The 20,346-nt window shown below is 44.8% G+C and overlaps 2 protein-coding genes across 2 annotated transcripts in view; one reads left to right on the forward strand and one right to left on the reverse strand.

Annotated features, from left to right (window-relative positions):
- The window catches only part of LOC103531214 (M1-specific T cell receptor alpha chain), a 79,935-nt gene extending 75,797 nt beyond the window's left edge, over window positions 1-4,138 (forward strand). The window contains exons 4-6 of the mRNA XM_030465835.1: window positions 1,814-2,077; window positions 2,530-2,577; window positions 3,736-4,138. Coding sequence (XP_030321695.1) covers window positions 1,814-2,077; window positions 2,530-2,577; window positions 3,736-3,845 — 422 coding nt within the window. The 3' untranslated portion in view covers window positions 3,846-4,138. The remainder of the gene's footprint in view (window positions 1-1,813; window positions 2,078-2,529; window positions 2,578-3,735) is intronic.
- Window positions 4,139-9,480: 5,342 nt separating this feature from the next.
- Window positions 9,481-11,654, reverse strand: DAD1 (defender against cell death 1). Its single transcript, XM_030465901.1, has 3 exons — window positions 11,364-11,654; window positions 10,163-10,313; window positions 9,481-9,670 (listed from the first exon to the last, which is right to left on the reverse strand). The coding sequence occupies exons 1-2, from the start codon at window positions 11,596-11,598 to the stop codon at window positions 10,183-10,185; spliced, it is 366 nt and encodes a 121-aa protein (XP_030321761.1). The 5' UTR covers window positions 11,599-11,654; the 3' UTR covers window positions 9,481-9,670; window positions 10,163-10,182.
- Window positions 11,655-20,346: the final 8,692 nt, after the last annotated feature.

The raw sequence follows: 20,346 nt of genomic DNA on the forward strand, positions 1-20,346 counted from the left end.
ATGCTGCTGAAGCTTCCTGAAGAACAAACAACAAACAGTTTATTTTTTTTAACTGCTCAAGATTGCACAGATTGAAAGGTAGAAAACCACCCTAATTCTGAGAGACAGAGATATGAAGCTCTTCAGAAAGCGTAGTACTCATTAGGAGAGAACAGCTTGAACAATTACATTTTTATATCTTTGTACTCCATGACAAGGCTGTACCCTGGTTCATCTATATTTTATACAGGGATCTACACTCAAGCTTTTTATCTGCTCCTGCATTCCTCTCCCTAACAAATGATCACTGAAATCTATTTCCAAAACAATAACAAGGAGTATGGGAAGTGAGGAGCAGGGCTGGGGGAGTCATACATTGAGCCATATTCTGCATAGCTGGGAAAGAAAGTCCCATCAAATTTTTCAAAGCCAACACAAAGCTGGGACAAAGGTACTGCAATTCAGGAGACTGGCCAGAGAATGAATGGCTTTGTGAGTTAAGTTTCTTTCTGAATTCATACTACTAAAGAAGCGTGGCTATTTCTATAAGGTGCAGACAACAGACAAAGGAACAGATGAAAAACATTAGTGATAGAACTAGGGCTGGGACTCAAACAGATTTTGAGATGGTTTCTAAAAGCCAAGATTTGGTCTTATTTGCCTCTGCATGAAGAAATTAAAACTTCATTTGGGAGCTAAGATGTCTTTAATATTTCTACAATATTTACCAGTGTGGTGTGTGAACAAGGATAAAGCAAGTATGAATCTAAACTCTCAACCCGACATGATTACACTTTGTCAGTTTATAAATGTTGACTGAAGCTCCAGTTCAAATCCATGATAGTCAAAACCAGTGAAAAATTAAGGCAGAATTTTGCTGAGAGCTCCAAATCTCATCTTTGCTACAGTATGTTTTTAATTATATTTCATTTATTCTTAGTTAGAATACAGCAATGCCTGTAATATGTTATTATTACGCATGAAAAAAAGATTTAGGAAAGCACCTTCTCAAAGATTCAGACTACAAGACCTGAACAAGGTGAAATCTCTGAGGTCCCTTCCAACCCAGCCAATTCTATGATTCTATGATTCTATGAAATGTTTGCTTAGAGTATGTTTACTAAGCTAAGCGTGCAAAAAGAGTCCGATCACAGCTTTTTGATATGTGTGGAAAATCTGAGTCTAACTGACTTTCTAGCGGAATTTTAATCAAGAAAACAGAAATAAATCCCAGGTGTCTTGGATCTTTAGACTTTAGTTCACCAAACCCCTCCTCTGCAGAGCAAAATTCAGTCAAAAAATCTCACACTGCCCTGTCAAGGGGTGGAAAATAATGAAACACTTGTTTCGTCATTCTTCCCCTAAATGTATCCATGTGTTCCTACTGTGCAGTGCCTTTTCAAGCTTTCCTCCACAGGAAAATTCATAAACTTATAAATGTGGACACCCTTAAGAGTTGGTAGTTTATCCACTGTCCTTCTGACACACATACGGCTCAATGCAGCCCAGGCTGCAGGGTAGAGCTGAATGGGTTACAAGAGGAGTGACCAAGTTAGATGTGGACATCTAGGACATGGGGGAGCACATATCATTTGAGATACTCTGCGGATCCTGCCCAACCCCTCACTGTGTCTCCCACACAACATAAATCAATATAAGACTCAACATGTAGGTCCTGCATCTCTGTTGTGGATGCTTTGATTATGTGAAGATGTCCTAGCACACAGTTCCCACTGGAATAAGGGAAAAGCCTCCATACCTAAGTGGCTGTAATGTTAAGACTGAAGGAACTATGACAATGTACTCTGATCTAATGTCTCTTCTCCATTTTCAGATATTACTCCATCTCCTTCAGCCTACAGGTTGGCCTCTAAAGATGATGATGAGTTGGAAATGTGCCTTATCACAGATTACTCCCCTGAAGACCTTACTCTTAACTCAACTGATAAACAAACAAGTGCTATTGTGGAGATGGAAACACCTGAGAACAAGCGTGAAGCAAGCTACCTGGCAACCTACTGGGCCAAGAAAGATGAAATGCAGTGTGATGCAAACCATGAGGGCTTTGGAAAACTGGAGGGCAAAGATCCTGAAAGTGGTAATGGCATTGTTGGATGTATGTACAGGGCTGGAAGTACTCTGTTCACTGTGCTATTAGTTTGAGCAGCATTTGTTCACGCTTCCCAGTCCTGCATGCACTGCTGAATTAGGTTCCCACACTCCAGAGGAATGCTGTCTTGTTGCCTATGTTTTCCTTTGTCTCCCTCCATCCTTGGTGGAAACAAGATTAAGGGTCTAACAGACTGGTATGGTCACAAAAGAGAGATCTTAAAATCATACTGTGTGGGATGTAAAGCCTGAAATTCCTTTGTCCAATGGGTCACTAAAGTTTTATTACTTATTTTATGCTTGACCTGAAAACAGCAGAAAAGATTATGGGAGGGTTTAGTGGCCAGAAACTTAATTCATCACCCCTAAATAGATATCTTCATCAGCTTCAGGAAGAGGAACATTTCTGCTATTAACCGAATTTCTTGTTACTATCTGCAGGTACAAGCAGTGTCTGTGTTACTGGGGTGGCTCTACACTTCAGGACAGGTATGTGCACAGCATTTCAGAAATAAAGCTTGGCTTCTCAAGTTTTTTTGCTAATGTTGCCTTTTTGCAGAATTCCTCTTGGAGCAAAAGGCCAGACTAGAAATTTCCAAAGGGGTCCAACGGGCTAGAAGTCATTGGCTTTACTTAGTCTTCCAGATCTGAGCTAGTCATTTTATGTGATCAGTGTAGTCAGTGCCTACATGCTCTTGCTAGGACTAACAACCACTTTCCATCACATAATGACTTAAGGCATGAGTCAGCCTTACTGGACATCTGTCTGCATTCCTGACTTCAAAAGAGTTGTTTTTTATTTTGGGGTGCACAAACACTTAATAAACCAAATGCTAAGCAGGTGATTTTTGCAGTGTGCACTCAGAAGCGAGGTTGCACTAAAGAATTTGTGCCTCTGAGCAAGCTTTGCTTCAGCTCATGGTTGTGGGGTTATACCAGGCAGTGCTGGAACCCAAGCAATTGCTGTTCCTGCTAGTTCAAAGGAGCTGAGCCTGCCTCTGCAGAATAGCTGCACTTTTGGAAACTGCAGCCTTGATGAAAAAAATCCAAACCACCAAGCAGCTAGCTGAATGTTTCCAAAACACCGCTTTGTGTAACAGAAAAATACTCCTGACTGTGCTTGGCTGACTTGATCACTCATTTCAGAACGAGGTTTTCAATGATAAACATAAAATGACTTTTTGGTGACAGCTCCTTGCTTCCCTAATATAGATCAATGTATTTTCAAGTGAAAATGGCTTTGTAACTTACGACTAATAGAAAATCCAAGTAGACTTTGTGTTCTTTGAATAAAATTTAACTTACCATCCCCCTGTCCATCCTAAAAAAAATTAGGGAGAGGAAGGAGGGAAGCTTCCAGTGCCCTGGGTTCGTAATACAGTGTATATAAAAAAACCAGCTAGATGATGGCAGATTTGCATATTGGATAATTAAGTGTTTATTAAACGAAAACCCAACTTGAAACACCAACTGGAAGGAATTACAGTCTTTCAGTGAGACAGTCCTGCTCACTGTCTTCTTAGCTATCCCAGCAGCTGACTCAGTCACACAAAGTGGAAGAATTTCGTGAAGAAGTGCTTTTAAGTCTGTGTGGATGTGAGGATGTCTCAGTTGGAATGTCTTCTGACTTCTCTGTTACTTTTACAGATGAAAACCTGAACATCCTGTCTTTATCACAGCTTGGCCTGAAAATAGTTTTAATGAAAGGAATAATTTTTAATGTGCTGATGACTATGCTTATGTGGAAAAAAAAGTGAGTATACATGGGTGGTAAAAACTGTCAAAAAATATCTGGATCAGATCATTAGCTATGAATGTTCCTTCTCTCTGTAAGAACAGTTTATGCAGCTTCTCCATACACCATTTGTCTACCAACAGTATAACCTCTCCACTTCTTTGGCCACAATCATTTTTTTTTCCCACCCTTCAAGCCTATTTATTTTTGCTTATCCGCAAGTAAATTTAACTTCGTCTTGTTTCTACATACCTCTCCCTTCATTTTCTACAGCTATCTCTTCCCTTGTCTGCTTTCATCCATCCCCTAAGCAGTCTCCCAGGAAAACCTGATGCCTATTGACTTTAAGACCTCAGACCTAATGTATCAGTTTTGGCTCAGATTCTTTCTCCTTTCTCTTGCCTAGACACTTCAGATCTACAGTTGTGTAGCTAATCCTGTATCCCAAACATATATCTTTATTTTTATTACAGGAATGAAAATAACCAGATGGTGTCATTCTGAAATACTGAAAAAATCTACTGAGGAATCTTTACCAGAGTATCATGTGCAAGAAGGAACCCGGGCATTTCTTTTGCAAGGGATATCACTTGCTGTGATCACAGTAGTCTAAAAGCTACAAAAAAAAAAAAAAAAAAAAAAAAGCTTCAAATTCCCAGCATTCTGCTTCCCCACATGCCTGATTTGCTTAGCATGACAATGCCTTTTTCAGCATGAAGCATAGTTTGCTATGACTATAAACTGCCAAACATCACTACTACTTGAATAAAAATGGCACACAATTTCTGCTTGAGGTACTGTTGCTGAAAACAACAAGCTAAATACCATTTGAATGTGAATTTTTTATATTTTGATAGCTTTCAGTATGTAGAGTGCACCCCTGTAGACACTATCTCAGTTCCAAATGAAACACTCTGAAAAGCAAAGGGAGTCCTATAAAGGTGCCATGCACCCTGTCCTGCTATCTTTTGCTAGATAAGAGCAGTGTATCTTTTTTTTTGCTAAAAGATTTTCTGCTAGGTCACCCAGATGTCCCAAATTCAGATAAATACTCACTTCATTATCACAGAAGAAAATAATGTTTTTTAGTATTTTTTAAAGTCTACTAGTCCTTAACATTTTCTGAATTTAAATTCTGAATTTAATTCTGTCTCCAGGGTTAGTCTGTCACTGGAAAGGAAATTTTCTCTTTTTGTGACATCGATTTCTCCATCTGCTTATAAGCACCAGAGATTCTTTTGGAGGTAGAAAAAAGAAGGTTGCCCTGAAGGAAACACACCTGCCCTGCAAAGCCTAAACTTTAGAATCATAGAATCATAGCATCATCTGGTTTGGAAAGGAGCTCTGAGATCATCAAGTCCAACCTTTGATCCATTACCCCCGTGGTTCCCAGCCCATGGCACTCAGTGCCACATTCAGTCTCTTCTTAAAAAGACAAAGACATCCAGACAAAGAATCCAGCACCTCCCTGGGCAGCCCATTCCAATGTCTGATCACCCTCTCTGGAAAGAATTTCTTCCTAATATCCAACCTAAACCTCCCCTAACAGAGCTTAAGTCCATGCCCTCTTGTCTTACTGAGAGTTGCCTGGGAGAAGAGACCGACTCCCTCCTGGCTCCAACCTCCTTTCAGGGAGTTGTAGAGAGTGATGAGGTCTCCCCTGAGCCTCCTCTTCTCCAGGCTGAACACCCCCAGCTCCCTCACCCCTTCCTCACAGGACTTGTACTAGAGTCCCTTCACAGCCTCCTTGCTCTTTTTCAGTTGTACCCCACAGCAATGTCCAAAGTGAATGGGAAAGTCTCACCAGACGGGTGGGAGTTATTCCCTCTCATGGGATAGGTCTCACCCTGCTGGATTCACAGCCAGTGCAGAGAACTCTGATTTTGGAACACGTCTCATGTTTTTAGCCAAAAGCCCTCATGCTTTGCATGGGACAGGGATCCCCTGTTGACACCATGCCATCATCCCTGCTGCAGGATTGGACTACACAAAGCTAAGCAGCAACACAACTGTCTCCTGGTTTCCTGTAAGGTGTGTCCCCCTGACCTGACACCCTGTGACAGAGTTACTGACCCTTCCTGCCAAGGAAGGACCCTTCCACTTCCAACTTTCTGGGTCTATTGCCCTGATTATTTTATAGTACAGATGTAGAGGGACTCATTCTCTTGTCTCTCCACTGACAGAATAGTCACCCATTTCCCCCCGGCCACAGAAAGCCCACAGCTCTTTAAATACTAGATTCCAGGTAGGTCAGGATCTTGTATTTTGCTCATTATGAAGTTTGCCATGTCACTGGGAAAGAGCTTAATGAAGTTCCCTAAACCATATTTTAATTACAAAGCAAGTTATCACATTTCACAGCTTTCCAACTGATTACCCTCATTTCAGAAATCTTCAGAAATGTGCAAGAAAGGTTTCCACACTCATTTACCTTTAGCACCACACTGAAAAACTAGTATCCACCTTAAATATTCTGAGTTGGACTTCAAATCCACCCTGAACAGGATGGCCAAGGAAGACAGACAGCATGCTCTTGTTTCCACATCTATCTTTTTCTCTTCCAGGTTAAACAACCCCAGCTATAAGATTTGCCTAGTGAAAGGATAAGTGTAAAATTAAATATTTTGACTCAAGTGATTCTTAGCACGTGATCTGCAAAACACTTAATTTGTGGGTCTAGTTCAAAGACACTGACAGCTCCCACCATCACATTGCATTCCTCCCACCCCCCACCATCACTTTGCACTTTATTTATTTTGAGAAATTAAAAAAAAAAAAAACCACAGTGCAAAGTAAAGGCAGGAAATAAAACAGTAGGCCAGGATGTGGAAGGAGTGAGGGGCCCAGGTGGGACAGGAAGAGGGCACCACCAGTTACATGACACCACAGTCGAGATCTGGGTCACCGTTTGATGCTGCCACAGAAACCACATCCTCTGGAAAAGGAAGCACATCCTGTGGGTGGGGAGCAGGGCTGGTATGACACGTGGTGGGGAGAAGTGTGTGGAAAAAACCAAGCAGACGTTAGACCACAAGCCAAAGGTGAATGAAGTCAAGGCACCCTCCCATCTTGTGCCCTTGCCACAGTGTGGTTTGGGTCTGGGGGAGTTGTTTTGGGTCCAGCAGAAAAGATTTAGCTATGTATAGAATAGGCAGGGGAAAGGAGAAAATACATTATGTGATGGGTAGCAGGGACAGATCTTAGGAATGTGCAAGATTTCTGAATCTGCTAATAAGTCTCTGAATGCTATTATACAAGCAGTGAATCCAAGCTGAAAATTCCTTTTACTCTTCCTGACCCCAAAGGGAGGCAGGGAGGTAGAGAAGGAGCAGGCCAGAGAGTTATTTCTGGCAGGGAAGGAAATGTTGCCATGGTCCATCTCCAGAACCCTCTCCCCTGTGCTAGATCCCAGCTTCTAATACCTAACTGTGGGTAGGAGATTAATTCAAATTTGCATTTCTAGGTTGTTCTTTTTCTTGAAGAAAACACCCTACTGGGCATTTGTTCTTTCTCATTAAAATTGCCCTTTATATGAACTGTACTCTTTATATGAACTGCTTGCCCTCTGCCTGCCCTCTTCAGGGACAGAAGCATAGTTTTTACAAGTAGGAGAGCTTGAAGATACCTACAGACTCAAAGATATCTACTTGCCCAGGAGAGCCAATCATGTCCTGGGGTGCATCAAACACCGCATTGCCAGAAAGTCAAGGGAGGTGATTGTCCCATTCTGCTCTGCAGTGATGCAGCCTCACTTTGAGAACTGCATGCAATTTGGGGCACTACAATATCAAAAAGGCATCAACCTATTGGGGAGCATCCAAAGCAGAGCCACAAGGATGGTGAAGGGCCTGGAAGGGATGACTTATGCAGCTGAGGTCACTTGGATTGTTCAGTCTGGAGAAAAAGAGGCTGGGGGGTGACCTCACTGCAGTCTATGGTTTCCTCATAGGGGGAAGAGACGGGGCAGGTTCTGATTTCTTCACTTGTGTAAGCAAAGTCAAGACTCAGAAAATGGCAGAAAGCTGAATCAGGGAAGGTTTAGGTCAGATATCAAGAAAAGGTTTTTTGGTCAAGCACTGGAGCAAGCTCCTCAGAGAAGTAGCCACTACTTCAGTTCAAGAAGCATTTGGATGATGCTTTCAGGCCCATGGTGTGATTCTTGAGCTAGATTTGGACTTGATGATCCTGATGGGTCACTTCCAACTCAGCATATTCTGTAATTTTATGATCCTATGAATTGTGGGTGCTCAATCAGATGTTGCAGAAGAACTTAACTCTGAGTTTATGACAATTAGAGAGTGCAAGCTGGTAAAAATCAGAGTGAAAAAGAAGCCCCATAGAAACCCCATGGTTTTTCCTTTTCCACAGGCTCCGGTGCTGTTCCCAGAAGTGGCCACAGGAGAGTCCCAGACCTCGGTTTTCTCCCCAAAACAGAAGTGTGAGGAGGCAAGAGTCAGAGCCACAGAGAGGCACTCGCAGCTCGCCAACAGCAGCAGCTGCAGTAGCAAAGGGGACCCTGATCTGCTCCCCCTGTGAAAATGCCGGCTATGGGTGCCCTGAGCCTGGCTCCCTTTTTATGGGTGAGCTCGGGGGCTCATTCCCAATCCCTGCACGGAGTCATCTGCCTGCTCCCTATCAGCACAAAGCAGTTCCACTGTTAACAGAACAGCTTAAACACTTGGGCCTGGGGCAGTGTCAGAGTTGGCACCAATTCTCTGCTTGTAAAACTGACCCAGAGAGTGTCCTTTGAGAGTAAAGATCCCGCTCCCTCCTACCTCACTCCTCAGTCTAGATTAGGTAAGAGTTAGGAGCCTCTGGTTTCACACTTTTAGGGATTTAATAGCTGCAGCATGGCTGGAAATGCTAATAGGAAAAAGGTGGTAAACAGGAGCCATGTGCCACGCTGAGGCTGAAGCTCTCAGCCCTCCTTATGCTTTATCTCCTGAGCATTTTGCCTCAATGCAAATTCCACCTCTCCAGTGTTGCAGCTGCAGAGCAAACCAGCCAAGTGTGAAGCAGGATCAGAAGGATGTAGTCTCAGGATTGAGTTTAACCCTTTCAAAATGTGTTAAAAGAGAAATGGGATTTCAGTGAGGATACCTGAGAGGTGGCCTCCACGGGCCCACAGCAGCTCAGTGCAATTCTTTGAGGCACTGATGCAGCTTGGCAGCCCCTGCCAACATCACCACATTTATCAGCACATCAGAGTGAAGAAAAGCAAACACTGTGGTAGGGCAGCTCTATCACCACCAGGCCTCAGTGGGCCTCTAAGTTCAGCTGGGACATCCAACAGTGGCCCACATGGCTTTGAGGGATATGGGAGGCTCTGTGGGAGGACGGGGCACCTGGGGTGTGCTGGAGGACACCCTCCACTTCCATTCATTACAGCTAACCACAGCCTAACACTAATTTTCCACAGCTTTAAAGCCTGAGGGCAAATTGACAATGTACTTTCCATAAGATAAAGGGGCAGGAAACAAGGAGATGAGAAGTGTGGATGACAACTCAGTTTCCATGAGGACCCATTTCCTGCTTCCCTCTGAAACTGGGGCCCAGAAAAAAATCCTGCTGAGTAGGAAGGTAGGGAGAGGATTAAAAACAGAGTTACATACTAGAGGGAACTTGGGTGTCAGAAGAAAGTCAGTATTTGTCACCAATACTGCAATATTTTAAAGGGCTTTATTGACAAAAAGATTACAATGACTGTAATGAGGCAGCAGACCCCTTCATAGCACAGTCTGTGTGGAAAAATCTTGAACCCTGTTTCCCTTCCTCCTCCAAGGAAGTAGGTAAGAGTCTGATGGAGAACAGCACTTCCCAGCACCAGGCTTAGGAGCAACTAAAGATCTGAAAAGAGAGGAAGGCAATGTGAGCGATGTTTCAGCAGAGGGAGAGAAAATATTCAAAAAGCTCCAAAGGTTGCAACCCTAACAACAAGGCATGCCCTCCACTTTCCAGCACCAAGCAACACCTGTCTCAAAATCCCTCCTCTCATCTGATCAGACTCGGACATCAGCCATACCATGACATGCAGAGTCCAAGAGTTTCAGCTCTCAAAGCCCAGTTTATAAGCTGGAAATGCAGGCATTTTTCTATAACACTCCCAGTTAAACTGCCTTTAAAACAATAAAAGTAAAAAAACACAGGCACAAAACCAGAAAGCCACAGATGCTACCCCTGCATCAATCTAGGAGATAACAGCTCCAGAGGACTTGGCCAAGAGGAAGCTGGGAGCTAGGACTCCTGGATTCACTTGCTCTCTGGTTCTCTCCCAGCTCCACAGAAGTCCTGAAGTGGTGTGAGCTGTGGCTGCTGCTTTTGTGTCTCATGGATCAGTACCTCATCATCTCTTCTTCAGCTCAGCCAACAAAATTGATGACAACAAGATGCAGGATGGTGTTGGCAAAGAGGAAATCAGCAAACGCTCGCTCTGGTGAAATGCCCTGGAACTCAGTTTTGTTCTGGGGGTTAATCTGGATCCGGAGGCAAACTGCATGGCAGAGGAGAAGGAGATTAGGGAATTACAGAAGGAAGTCATGGTAGAAAGCACAGCCTTCCTGACGCAGCCCACCCCATGTCACTGTTCTACCAGAGGACCAAAAGAAAAGGTAACTCCATCTTTGCCATAAGCAGGACACTGTCAGGAAATCTGCACAGGGCTTTTATGCAATCAGCTCTCTCACCATCTCTGCAATCACCCCTACACCATCTGGGTGGCCAAGTGAGTCCTGAGGGGAACAGGATTATAATAGGATGGGATTCACACAGAAATGGCACTGCTATTATCTTCTTTATAGGGTGTGTTGGGGAAGGATGCACAGATGATCTCAAAGATCTTTTCCAACCTAAATGATTCTAAGGTGGTTTTGGGGGTTATTATGGGAGAACACCACCCTGAAGAAGTCATTGCTGGAGGCTGGATTTCACCATGGGATGGTTGCAAAGGACACCAAAACAAGGTACCTTGACTGCTAGGGAGTAGCAAGGACACCTTGGGGCTGATTGTGGAATCAAAGAATCATTTTGGTTGGAAAAGACCTCTAAGATCAACAACTTAACCCAGCACTACCAGGTGCACCACTAAACCACATCCTTCAGACCCAGCACCACATCTTCTGAATTCCTCTAGGGAAGGTGACTTTCTTGGGCAGCCTGTTCCAGGGCTTGATGAGGAGCTGGGCTCTGGGGTGGATATGCACAGACTCCCGCAGGTAACAGCTGCTGTCGAGCACTCTGCTGGGGACAGGCTGGGCAGGAAGGGGGGGGTTTCTGGAAGAGAACCGGGTGCTTCAGGGAAAGGGGCGAGGGGAGGTCCTGGAGGCTCCCATGAGGAACTGTGTGGCCGTGGCTGACTCCCTGGGGTTTTGGGGGAATGCCTGTGGCTACTATGGGCACGCCGATGTTTCTACAAGATCCCCAGGTATTTCTGGTGCATCTGATGGCCGGGAGCCTGCGGGCGCTGCTCCGGCTCTGCTATGGAGAGTGCCCGGAGGCGGAGGGGATTCTGGGAAGACCGGTGAGGGCACGGCCGGGAACTGACCGCCGAGGATGAAGCTGCCGACGGCGGAGATGAAGCCGCTGAGGAAGGAGTTGAAGGGGAAGGTGCCGACGCCGAGGCAGTATCCAAACTGAAGCGCCCCAGTGAGCATCACGTACAGCAGGTAGGCGTCCAGCACCTTCAGGCGGCTTGGGGTGCCGCTGCCGTACTCGGCCAGAAAGCGCCGCACGACAGAACCCACCGAACCCGCGGCCGCTGCTCCCGTCGTGCCCGACATCTTCTGCGGCTTCCGGTGGGGCTGAGGTGGCCGGAAGTGGCGGGAGAAGCACTTCCGGGGCACAGAGGTGCGTGGGGGCGGAAGTGAGCGGCGCGGCTGCACGCATGCGCGTGGGCACGAGTGGCCAAGCGGAGTCAGTCCGCGCCTTCAGACAGCACGCGCGCCGCGGGCTTTCCAAGAGCCAATAAGAGCTCAGCGGTGCTTGTTGCTAGGCAGATTACAGAGAGCCTCAGCCGTGAGCCGCAGCAGCTCCGCTCCTCGCCCCCCGTGGCAGCTCTCGCCCCGCAGAGGCTGTGGGGGTCCTGACCCCCGGTGTCCCCTCCACCGGAGCGCTGCTGCCAGGGACAGCGGCTTCGTTCCGGCCCTGCCCGCGGCAGTCCCGTGTTCCCGCGTGAGGACGGTACTAGCAGTGCAACCGCTGGAGGGGTCACAGTGCAAACTGCTGCCGTTCACAACAGGTCTCCCTCCATCCCTGATGGAGCAGCGGTATTAACACCAGCCTAGCAGGCTGGCAGTGAAGTCTTGTGGCTTTTTGTTTGTTTGTTTGTTTTATAAATTGGTTGGAAACAGAAGTGCTGAGGAACTTAACAGGCTGGCTCCTGCTGTTAGAGTGGTTCCAGTCTCCTTATGGCCACTGCAGAGAAATCCTGGGGGAATAGGCATGGTGAGGTCCAGTTATCTCCATGACCAGTGCGACTTTAACACATCAGGATTTCAGAGGCTGTGGAAGGAGGATAAGAAACCCTTCAGACTGTGTCCTCATGATGTCAATCTCATGGAGTGCATGGAGGTGTTCAAGGTCTAACGTAAGAGCGAATGGGGGAAGAGGCACAACTTTACGTGTGTGAATACGAAGATGACCCAGACCAGGGTGGAAGGAGGGAGCAGTGAGTTAGAATGGAGCCTGTCAGCAGCACTGTGGTTCATGAATGTGTCAGCAGTGTGTATTGCATTCAGTGTCCTGACCTTTTAACTGAAACCTGGAGAGCAGGACCTGTGCATCTACCAATATTTTGAAAGAGCAGGTTTGGAGAGGTGGGCCCATGTCCACATGTCTCCATGTCCATGGAGACTGCTGACTGAACAGACCACCTTCCCAGCAGCTAGGGACTGCTGTTTGACTTCTGTAAGGGAAGTTTGGTACAGGAGAAGTCTGTGGCTTTCTGTGCTGCCTGTTACCAGGTCTGTGAACTTATGCTCTAATGAGTCCCAGTGAGAACACATCTTCCAACCACGTTTCTGCTCTCACATCTCACACCAGGCTCCATTTAAACTCTGTGACCTTTCTGTCATCTCTTCAAGCCAGCTTGCCAGATGTTGCCACAGCTGCCGAGTAACAGGACAGTAGCACCACATTCCTCAAAAGGCTCATTAAAATACTGACACCAATAATGAGCTCTGTGTGTGGTGTTCTGCAACTCCCTGCAGAGCTGTAAGCATTGTGTAGATAATTAGGGAGCTCCCAGATGTATGGATGGATACATACCACATCATTTTTGCTTGTCATTTGTTTTAATTACCTATGACAAGAAGACTGGAAAGGAAGATATTCTGAAAAGAAATTAGTGTGGTTTATATCCCAATGGGAATCAAGCAGAGAGAGGAAAAGAATCTTTGTGATCAAGGAACAAATGGTCAGAGTCAAACCTTGACTCATGTGCAGGGAATAAGACAGTTCTCATTATAGTGCCTGCTCTAATTATCACTGTTTTTATCTATTGTACAACTATTCACAGAAATAGGAGGAATATTCATCACGATTTCAAAAGAATTTGAAGGTATTTATAGTGAAAAAAGGAAAAAATCTTAAATAAAAAAAAAGGCTGAAAGTTTACTCTGATCCCACTGTGTTCCAGTCTCTTCGGGATATGAACCCTGAAAAGAGCTGGCTCAGTGGGGAGTATGGGCATGTGATAGAAATTTTCAAGAGCAGTTAGACTAAGGAATGTTTAAATAGTGGAATGAACATAAATTAATTTAGAAAAACTGAATGCACATGCAGGAGAGAATGTCATTGTCTTGCTAGATAATTTAGCAGATGTACAGCACAGCTGAGTTTTGACTTGACTGATTCAGGAATTACAGAGTTAATGAGATAGAGCTGTGGATAAGAGCATTCACTTGGGATGGCTTTTTTTCTCTGACGTTATCACCATTTTTCAGCATTTCCATGATGGGAACATGGGAAGATACAGCAAAGAAATTTCAGATGGGAACAATGTATACATCTGGAATAGAGGGATTAACTTCTTTGGATATGGCAATTGTTTGAACTGTTCATTTGAAATTCATAACTTTATAGCCAAAACAATACTAAGAAAGCAAAACAAAAATATAACCATCAGCAAAACAATAAACGGTAGAGAAATGATTAAATGGAAACTTTTCTGACAGTTAAAAAATGTATGCACTGTAAAAAAATGTCAGCAGTAGTATTTCCTTCTGAACTTTCCTGCTTGTTTGTTGCTTTTATTATTAAAATGCTCGTAACATTTTGCTTTTGAGTATCAGTATTTATTTCAGGCATGGACTGAAGTAACTCTCTTCTCCAAGCCTTGCTATATTCTGGCTTTGCTAAAAGTACACAAAAGTCCAGTTGATGTTCTCAGCAGACTGACTTTCAGAATCAGCCTTTTGAAGTAGACCTTTGAGAGATCCTACAGAGGCAGCTTGGACCTGAGAGTTTATTTTGAGTGAACTTAGTGGATTTATCTAAAGTCTCCCAAAAGCCTTTCCAATGCTGTTTACCTGATGCAAGAGCCTGTTGGAATTGCAGTATGGTAATTTGTGAAGTTCTGCCCCTGGGACAAAATAAGCCCCCTCCTGAGGACAGGCTGAACACAGTGTGGAACCTGCCTTAGCTGTGGGCACTGAAGATGATGAAGGGTCCCCTCCCCCAAGGATGGCTCACGTAAGCAGCTAGAATAGCTATCCCTGCCTCAAGATACCTGGGCCCACCTTAGCCCATCAGTGAGCAAAAATATTTTCACCTCTCTGATTAACATATTCAAGAAGGGGAGATACAAGCAGGGCAGAAAAAGAGGAGTAAGTGGGAGAAAGCAACATGTGGAGAGAAAACCACCAGAGAAGAGCAATGCCAGAGCAGAGAGACCAAGGAGGTGAGGAAGCAGAGGGAAGAGGTGCCAGAAAACACTTTTCTCTACATCCCATGGTGAGATGGCAGCAAATGAGCCAAAATTCTGGTGCATGCACAGCAGGACTAAATATAGTGGTGTGGGGGGAGAGGATTTGTAGCCGAAACACCAAGACTTCAGGTCAGAATGATGGACTGCCAACAGAGTTCCTGAAAGGGAGATGAAGACTGAAGCTGTTGGCAGATGTTGAAGGATTTCAAACTTTTAAGTTGAGAAAGCATCAGAAATGCAGAGTCCTGGTGTGGAGTGAACTATAAGTCAGGTAGCTGAAAAGCTGTTGGTATTTGGGCAGAACTCAGGGAAACAGGGGATAAGAGAGACAGGGATTAGGTAAGTCTAGGTCTCAGCTTTCTTGCATTCACATGTGGTTCAGAGAGGGCTGATAAAACTGATGTCAGCAAGAATAAGCTTGAGAGCTAATCAGTGAGGAAGAGAAGTACTGCAAACACAAATGTACCAAAGAGATAACAAGAAATGGAGACAGTCATAAGCAAGAACATACAGGGACACAAACCTGAGTGACAAATAAGGGAAACACTAATGAGAACTGAACCTGGTCTGTCACACTAATTGATGAGGGCATATAGAAGTGTGAGAATGTTTAGTACAATGAGTTGATCTGATCAGAGGCCTCCTCGTTTGATGAGAAAATTAAGAGACAATAAAAACATTGACATATACCTGACAAAAACAAAAACATGAAAAAGAGAAAAATCCTGACAGGACTAAAGACTTGTAATATATGCTAATGAATTTGTATTCATAACTACTAAGAATTCAGGGTTAAACTGAGAAAGAAGCTAACAAAGCAGCTGAGACATTTCACTTTCCCATACAAAGCAGCTGAGACATGTCATTTTCCTACTAGAACAATGTAACCAATACAAGGTCCTAATGGGATTAACTTCTAGCTCGGGAATAATTAAAAGTGTAAGTCTTTTCTTCTGTAACTCTTTTCTTAAAACAAGTCTTGTTCTTAAAACAAGACACTGCCAAGGCCATTTAGGCGCCTGCTGGACACCAAAGGATGTGAACATCTGCACAAGAAGAACATAAAGATGTCACCACCAACGGATAAGAAGAAAGTTCTGGCTGGGGTCTGATATCGCCTTGTAACAATATAATGAAGTCAGCAAGAACTGAGAATGTAATGATGTTGTAACCTCCCCTTTTACTGTATAAATACCCCAACCCTTTCCCTTAACCCTTGGAACTCTTTGTCCAGCGCGAGCTGGGAGTTCCCTGGATCCCAAAATAAATATCTTTGCTGTTTACAGACTCAAAACTCTGTCTCTAAACAGTTTTGCTTGGCCTTTTTCGGCTTCATTTTTGGCGACCGCGGCAGGACTGGACTCTGTCGTGCCGTGATCCAGGGGGGCCCGGCGATGTTTTTGGGGCCCCCCAACGAATTCTGTCGGATAAGCCTCCCCTACTCCCTTGGCTCTACGCGCCGATGGACACCAGACCTTCCTCATACTGAAAAGGTATTTATATATATTTGTTTGGGTTTTGAGGCCTCTAGGAAGGGGGGTTAGAGTCCCCCAGTGGGTTGAAGTCCCCCGGGAGGTTTGGGTTCCTCAGGATTCACAGGGATGTGGGGGACGCCCCCAGGCTGACGGATTGGAGTCCAGTCTAGTGCTGAGTTCGTCCCTCTCCGGGGTTCAATTCCCCAGGAGAATTGAAGTTCATTCACAGCAGTGGGAAGATACACTCTCTGTGTTGTATTGTGTTGATAAAGGGTTTTGGTAACGCTGTGGTTCATATGATCATATGGTGATTGATGACTGTGTTATTCTCTTGTATTGCTTGTAAGTAATCTAAGTGTTTTGAGTGTTTGGTGCGCCGCTTTTTAAGAGAATTAAATGTTTTGGGTAATTACGCGTCCCTATCGAAGAAAAGTTTTACAGCTTCATCTTCGGGGGGGTTGCGGGGGGTCTTTTGCCGCAACACCGGCAGGTATTCGTGGTTTATAGCGGCATCTTGTGACCGTAGGCGGTAAAGCAACGTGTAAGGTTTTATGTAAAATTTTACCCGTGCAAAGTTCTGACTGAAACTGCGTATGTGTGCGTGAAAGTGAGTAATTGAGACGCAATTTAATTGCGAAGCGACTGCGGAGTCCCGATTTGCGTTTCCGTGTCACCCACGAGGGGGCCAGCCAGAGACGGACGAAGCGATTGGTGTGAATCTGGATTGTTAAAACAAAATAAGAAGTGTGCTTGAATACTAGAATAAGTTGAGTAACGTGTTGAAATCTTAAATTGCTGAAATCTGAATAGAATTTGGTAATCCAGAAAGGGTCCCACAGTTGTCACCTCTCAACTAGGCATAATGAGGACTGAACAGAGTAAGGAAATTGATGCTAAAACCCCCTTGGGATGCATTTTAAAACATTGGAAAGAACTTGGTGGAATTCTGGGGGGAAATATAAGGAAAAAGACGCTTGTGAAATATTGACAAGATTGGTGGCCGCTGTATAAACTAGATGATGGGGAAAGGTGGCCACTGGAGGGAAGCTTAAATTATAATACCATCCTACAACTTATGTTGCTTCTCCGTAGAAGAGGAAAGTGGGATGAAGTAATATATGCAGACGTGTTTTTCACCTTAAGGGATAAGCTGGAATGGCAAAAGGATTGTGGAACAAATGTATCACCCCAAGATCCCTTTGTTTTAGCCCTAGAACGGGATCAGAAAAACAGTGAAGTTAAGGAACGCTGTTGTGATGCTTGTAGTACAGGGAAACGGTGCCTTAAGTCAAAAGAAAAAAAAACAGTGAAGCGGAAAGTACCATTAGCCTCCAAGAATATCAGCCTCTTGTGCCAGGATGTGGAGTACCAGTGCCAATGTCACAACAGGAAAGCAGCAGCAGCTCCACAGAATTGGGAAGTGAGAAAAGAGAGGAATTGGAAAGTGAGAAAAGAAAGGAATTGGAAAGTGTTTCACAAAAGTCGGCGGGGGGAGATAAAGATGAAGAGAAAGCCCCACAGGAGACAGGGAAAAAGGTGAAGAAGAAAGAGAACAGAGCAGACACTGAAAACCTGAGAGATGATCCCGGAGGAGGAACTAGCCATTCATATTACACAAGGGCAACCGAGCGAAAGGAAAAGGAAAGGGAGGCAGAAATGGCAAAGATAGGAGAAGAAAGAGCAAAACTGGAAATGGAGAAAGTGAGATTAGAAGCAGAGAAGGCGGTGTTACCTCAAGGTTATAAAAATAGTCCTACAATATTGGGAAATCAATTGGCCAAAGAATTGGAACTGTGGGAGCGGCCACAGGGAGAGGGCACCCTTCTGCAATATGTGGATGACTTACTGATAGCAACTGAAACAGAAGAACAAGGTGTTGAGTGGACAATCTCGTTGTTAAATTTCTTGGGTTTAAACAGTTATCGAGTCTCCCCACAGGAAGCACAGCTGGTGCAAGAAAAGGTGGTCTACCTAGGACAGGAGATCTCTGGAGGACAGCGATCCCTAGGAACATCAAGGAAAGAAGCCATCTGCCAGATGCCCAGGCCTGAAACGGTGAGAGACCTGCGAGCCTTCCTAGGAATGACAGGTTGGTGTCGCCTGTGGATATACCAGTACGGCATACTTGCTAAACCCCTCTATGATTTGCTGAAAGAGTCTAAATATACTCTGCTCTGGACTCCTGCGGCAGAAACAGCCTTTAAAAGACTGAAACAAGAACTAATGAAAGCCCCGGCATTAGGCCTGCCCGATGTAACAAAACCATTTTGGCTATTCTCACATGAACGCCAGGGAATGGCCCTGGGAGTCCTGGCTCAACAACTGGGACCATACAAAAGGGCTGTGGCTTACTTCTCTAAGCAACTAGACGAAGTAAGTAAAGGATGGCCCACATGCCTGAAGGCTGTGGCTGCAGTAATGATAAACATAGAAGAGGCCATAAAATTCACTATGGGCCAGAAAATGACTGTATTGGTGTCCCACACTGTATCAGCAGTACTGGAACAGAGAGGTGGCCATTGGCTGTCACCTTCTCGGTTCCTGAAGTACCAGGCAATTTTAGTTGAATCAGATGACATAACCATTCAAGTCACTAATGTTGTCAACCCAGCATCATTCCTAGAAGGAAGAGTGTCAGCAGAGCCAATTGAGCATGACTGTCTAGAAACCATCGAGGCTGTGTATTCCAGTCGTCTGGATCTCAAGGAAGAGCCATTCGAAGGGGCAGATGACTGGTTCTTGGATGGCAGTAGCTTCGTAAAGCAGGGAGTAAGGATGGCTAGCTATGCAGTAACTACAACAGAGCAGGTAATAGAATCAAATCCCTTGCCTGTGGGAACTTCAGCACAGAAGTTTGAACTAATAGCTCTTACCCGAGCCCTCGAGCTGGCAAAGGGAAAAGAATTAATATATGGACGGACTCTAAGTATGCTTTCTCTGTTGTGCATGCCCATGGGGCAATCTGGATGGAGCAAGGACTGCTGACTGCCCAGGGAAGACCCCTAAAATATGCAGCAGAAATCCTACAGTTGCTGGAGGCTGTTCAGCTCCCAACATCCTTCTTCAATGTGTGGCTATACTACAAATTGAATGATATAGTCAAAAAGATCCGAGTACTGTGGGCAATGATTCAAAGGCATGAGAACCTTCCCTTGGAACTTGACGAAAGAATTCGTAAGTTCTAAGGAAAAGGGGGAATGAAAAAGAGAAAAATCCTGACAGGACTAAAGACTTGTAATATATGCTAATGAATTTGTATTCATAACTACTAAGAATTCAGGGTTAAACTGAGAAAGAAGCTAACAAAGCAGCTGAGGCATTTCACTTTCCCATACAAAGCAGCTGAGACATGTCATTTTCCTACTAGAACAATGTAACCAATACAAGGTCCTAACAGGATTAACTTCTAGCTCGGGAATAATTAAAAGTGTAAGTCATTTTCTTCTGTAACTCTTTTCTTAAAACAAGTCTTGTTCTTAAAACAAGACACTGCCAAGGCCATTTAGGCGCCTGCTGGACACCAAAGGATGTGAACATCCGCACAAGAAGAACATAAAGATGTCACCACCAACGGATAAGAAGAAAGTTCTGGCTGGGGTCTGATATCGCCTTGTAACAATATAATGAAGTCAGCAAGAACTGAGAATGTAATGATGTTGTAACCTCCCCTTTTACTGTATAAATACCCCAACCCTTTCCCTTAACCCTTGGAACTCTTTGTCCAGCGCGAGCTGGGAGTTCCCCGGATCCCAAAATAAATACCTTTGCTGTTTACAGACTCAAAACTCTGTCTCTAAACAGTTTTGCTTGGCCTTTTTCGGCTTCATTTTTGGCGACTGTGGCAGGACTGGACTCTGTCGTGCCGTGATCCAGGGGGGCCCGGCGATGTTTTTGGGGCCCCCCAACGAATTCTGTCGGATAAGCCTCCCCTACTCCCTTGGCTCTACGCGCCGATGGACACCAGACCTTCCTCATACTGAAAAGGTATTTATATATATTTGTTTGGGTTTTGAGGCCTCTAGGAAGGGGGGTTAGAGTCCCCCAGTGGGTTGAAGTCCCCGGGAGGTTTGGGTTCCTCAGGATTCACAGGGATGTGGGGGACGCCCCCAGGCTGACGGATTGGAGTC

The sequence above is a fragment of the Calypte anna genome, chromosome 27 (genome assembly GCF_003957555.1).
Source record: "Calypte anna isolate BGI_N300 chromosome 27, bCalAnn1_v1.p, whole genome shotgun sequence".
Lineage (NCBI taxonomy): Eukaryota > Metazoa > Chordata > Aves > Apodiformes > Trochilidae > Calypte > Calypte anna.

Bases quoted from the DNA above. Each gene is read 5' to 3' on its own strand.
- DAD1 (XM_030465901.1), bottom strand. From the start codon at position 11,598: ATGTCGGGCACGACGGGAGCAGCGGCCGCGGGTTCGGTGGGTTCTGTC. The intron at 10,314-11,363 runs GTCAGTTCCCGG...TCTGCCATGCAG, and splicing joins CGGCAGCTTCATCCTCGGCG to TTTGCCTCCGGATCCAGATT.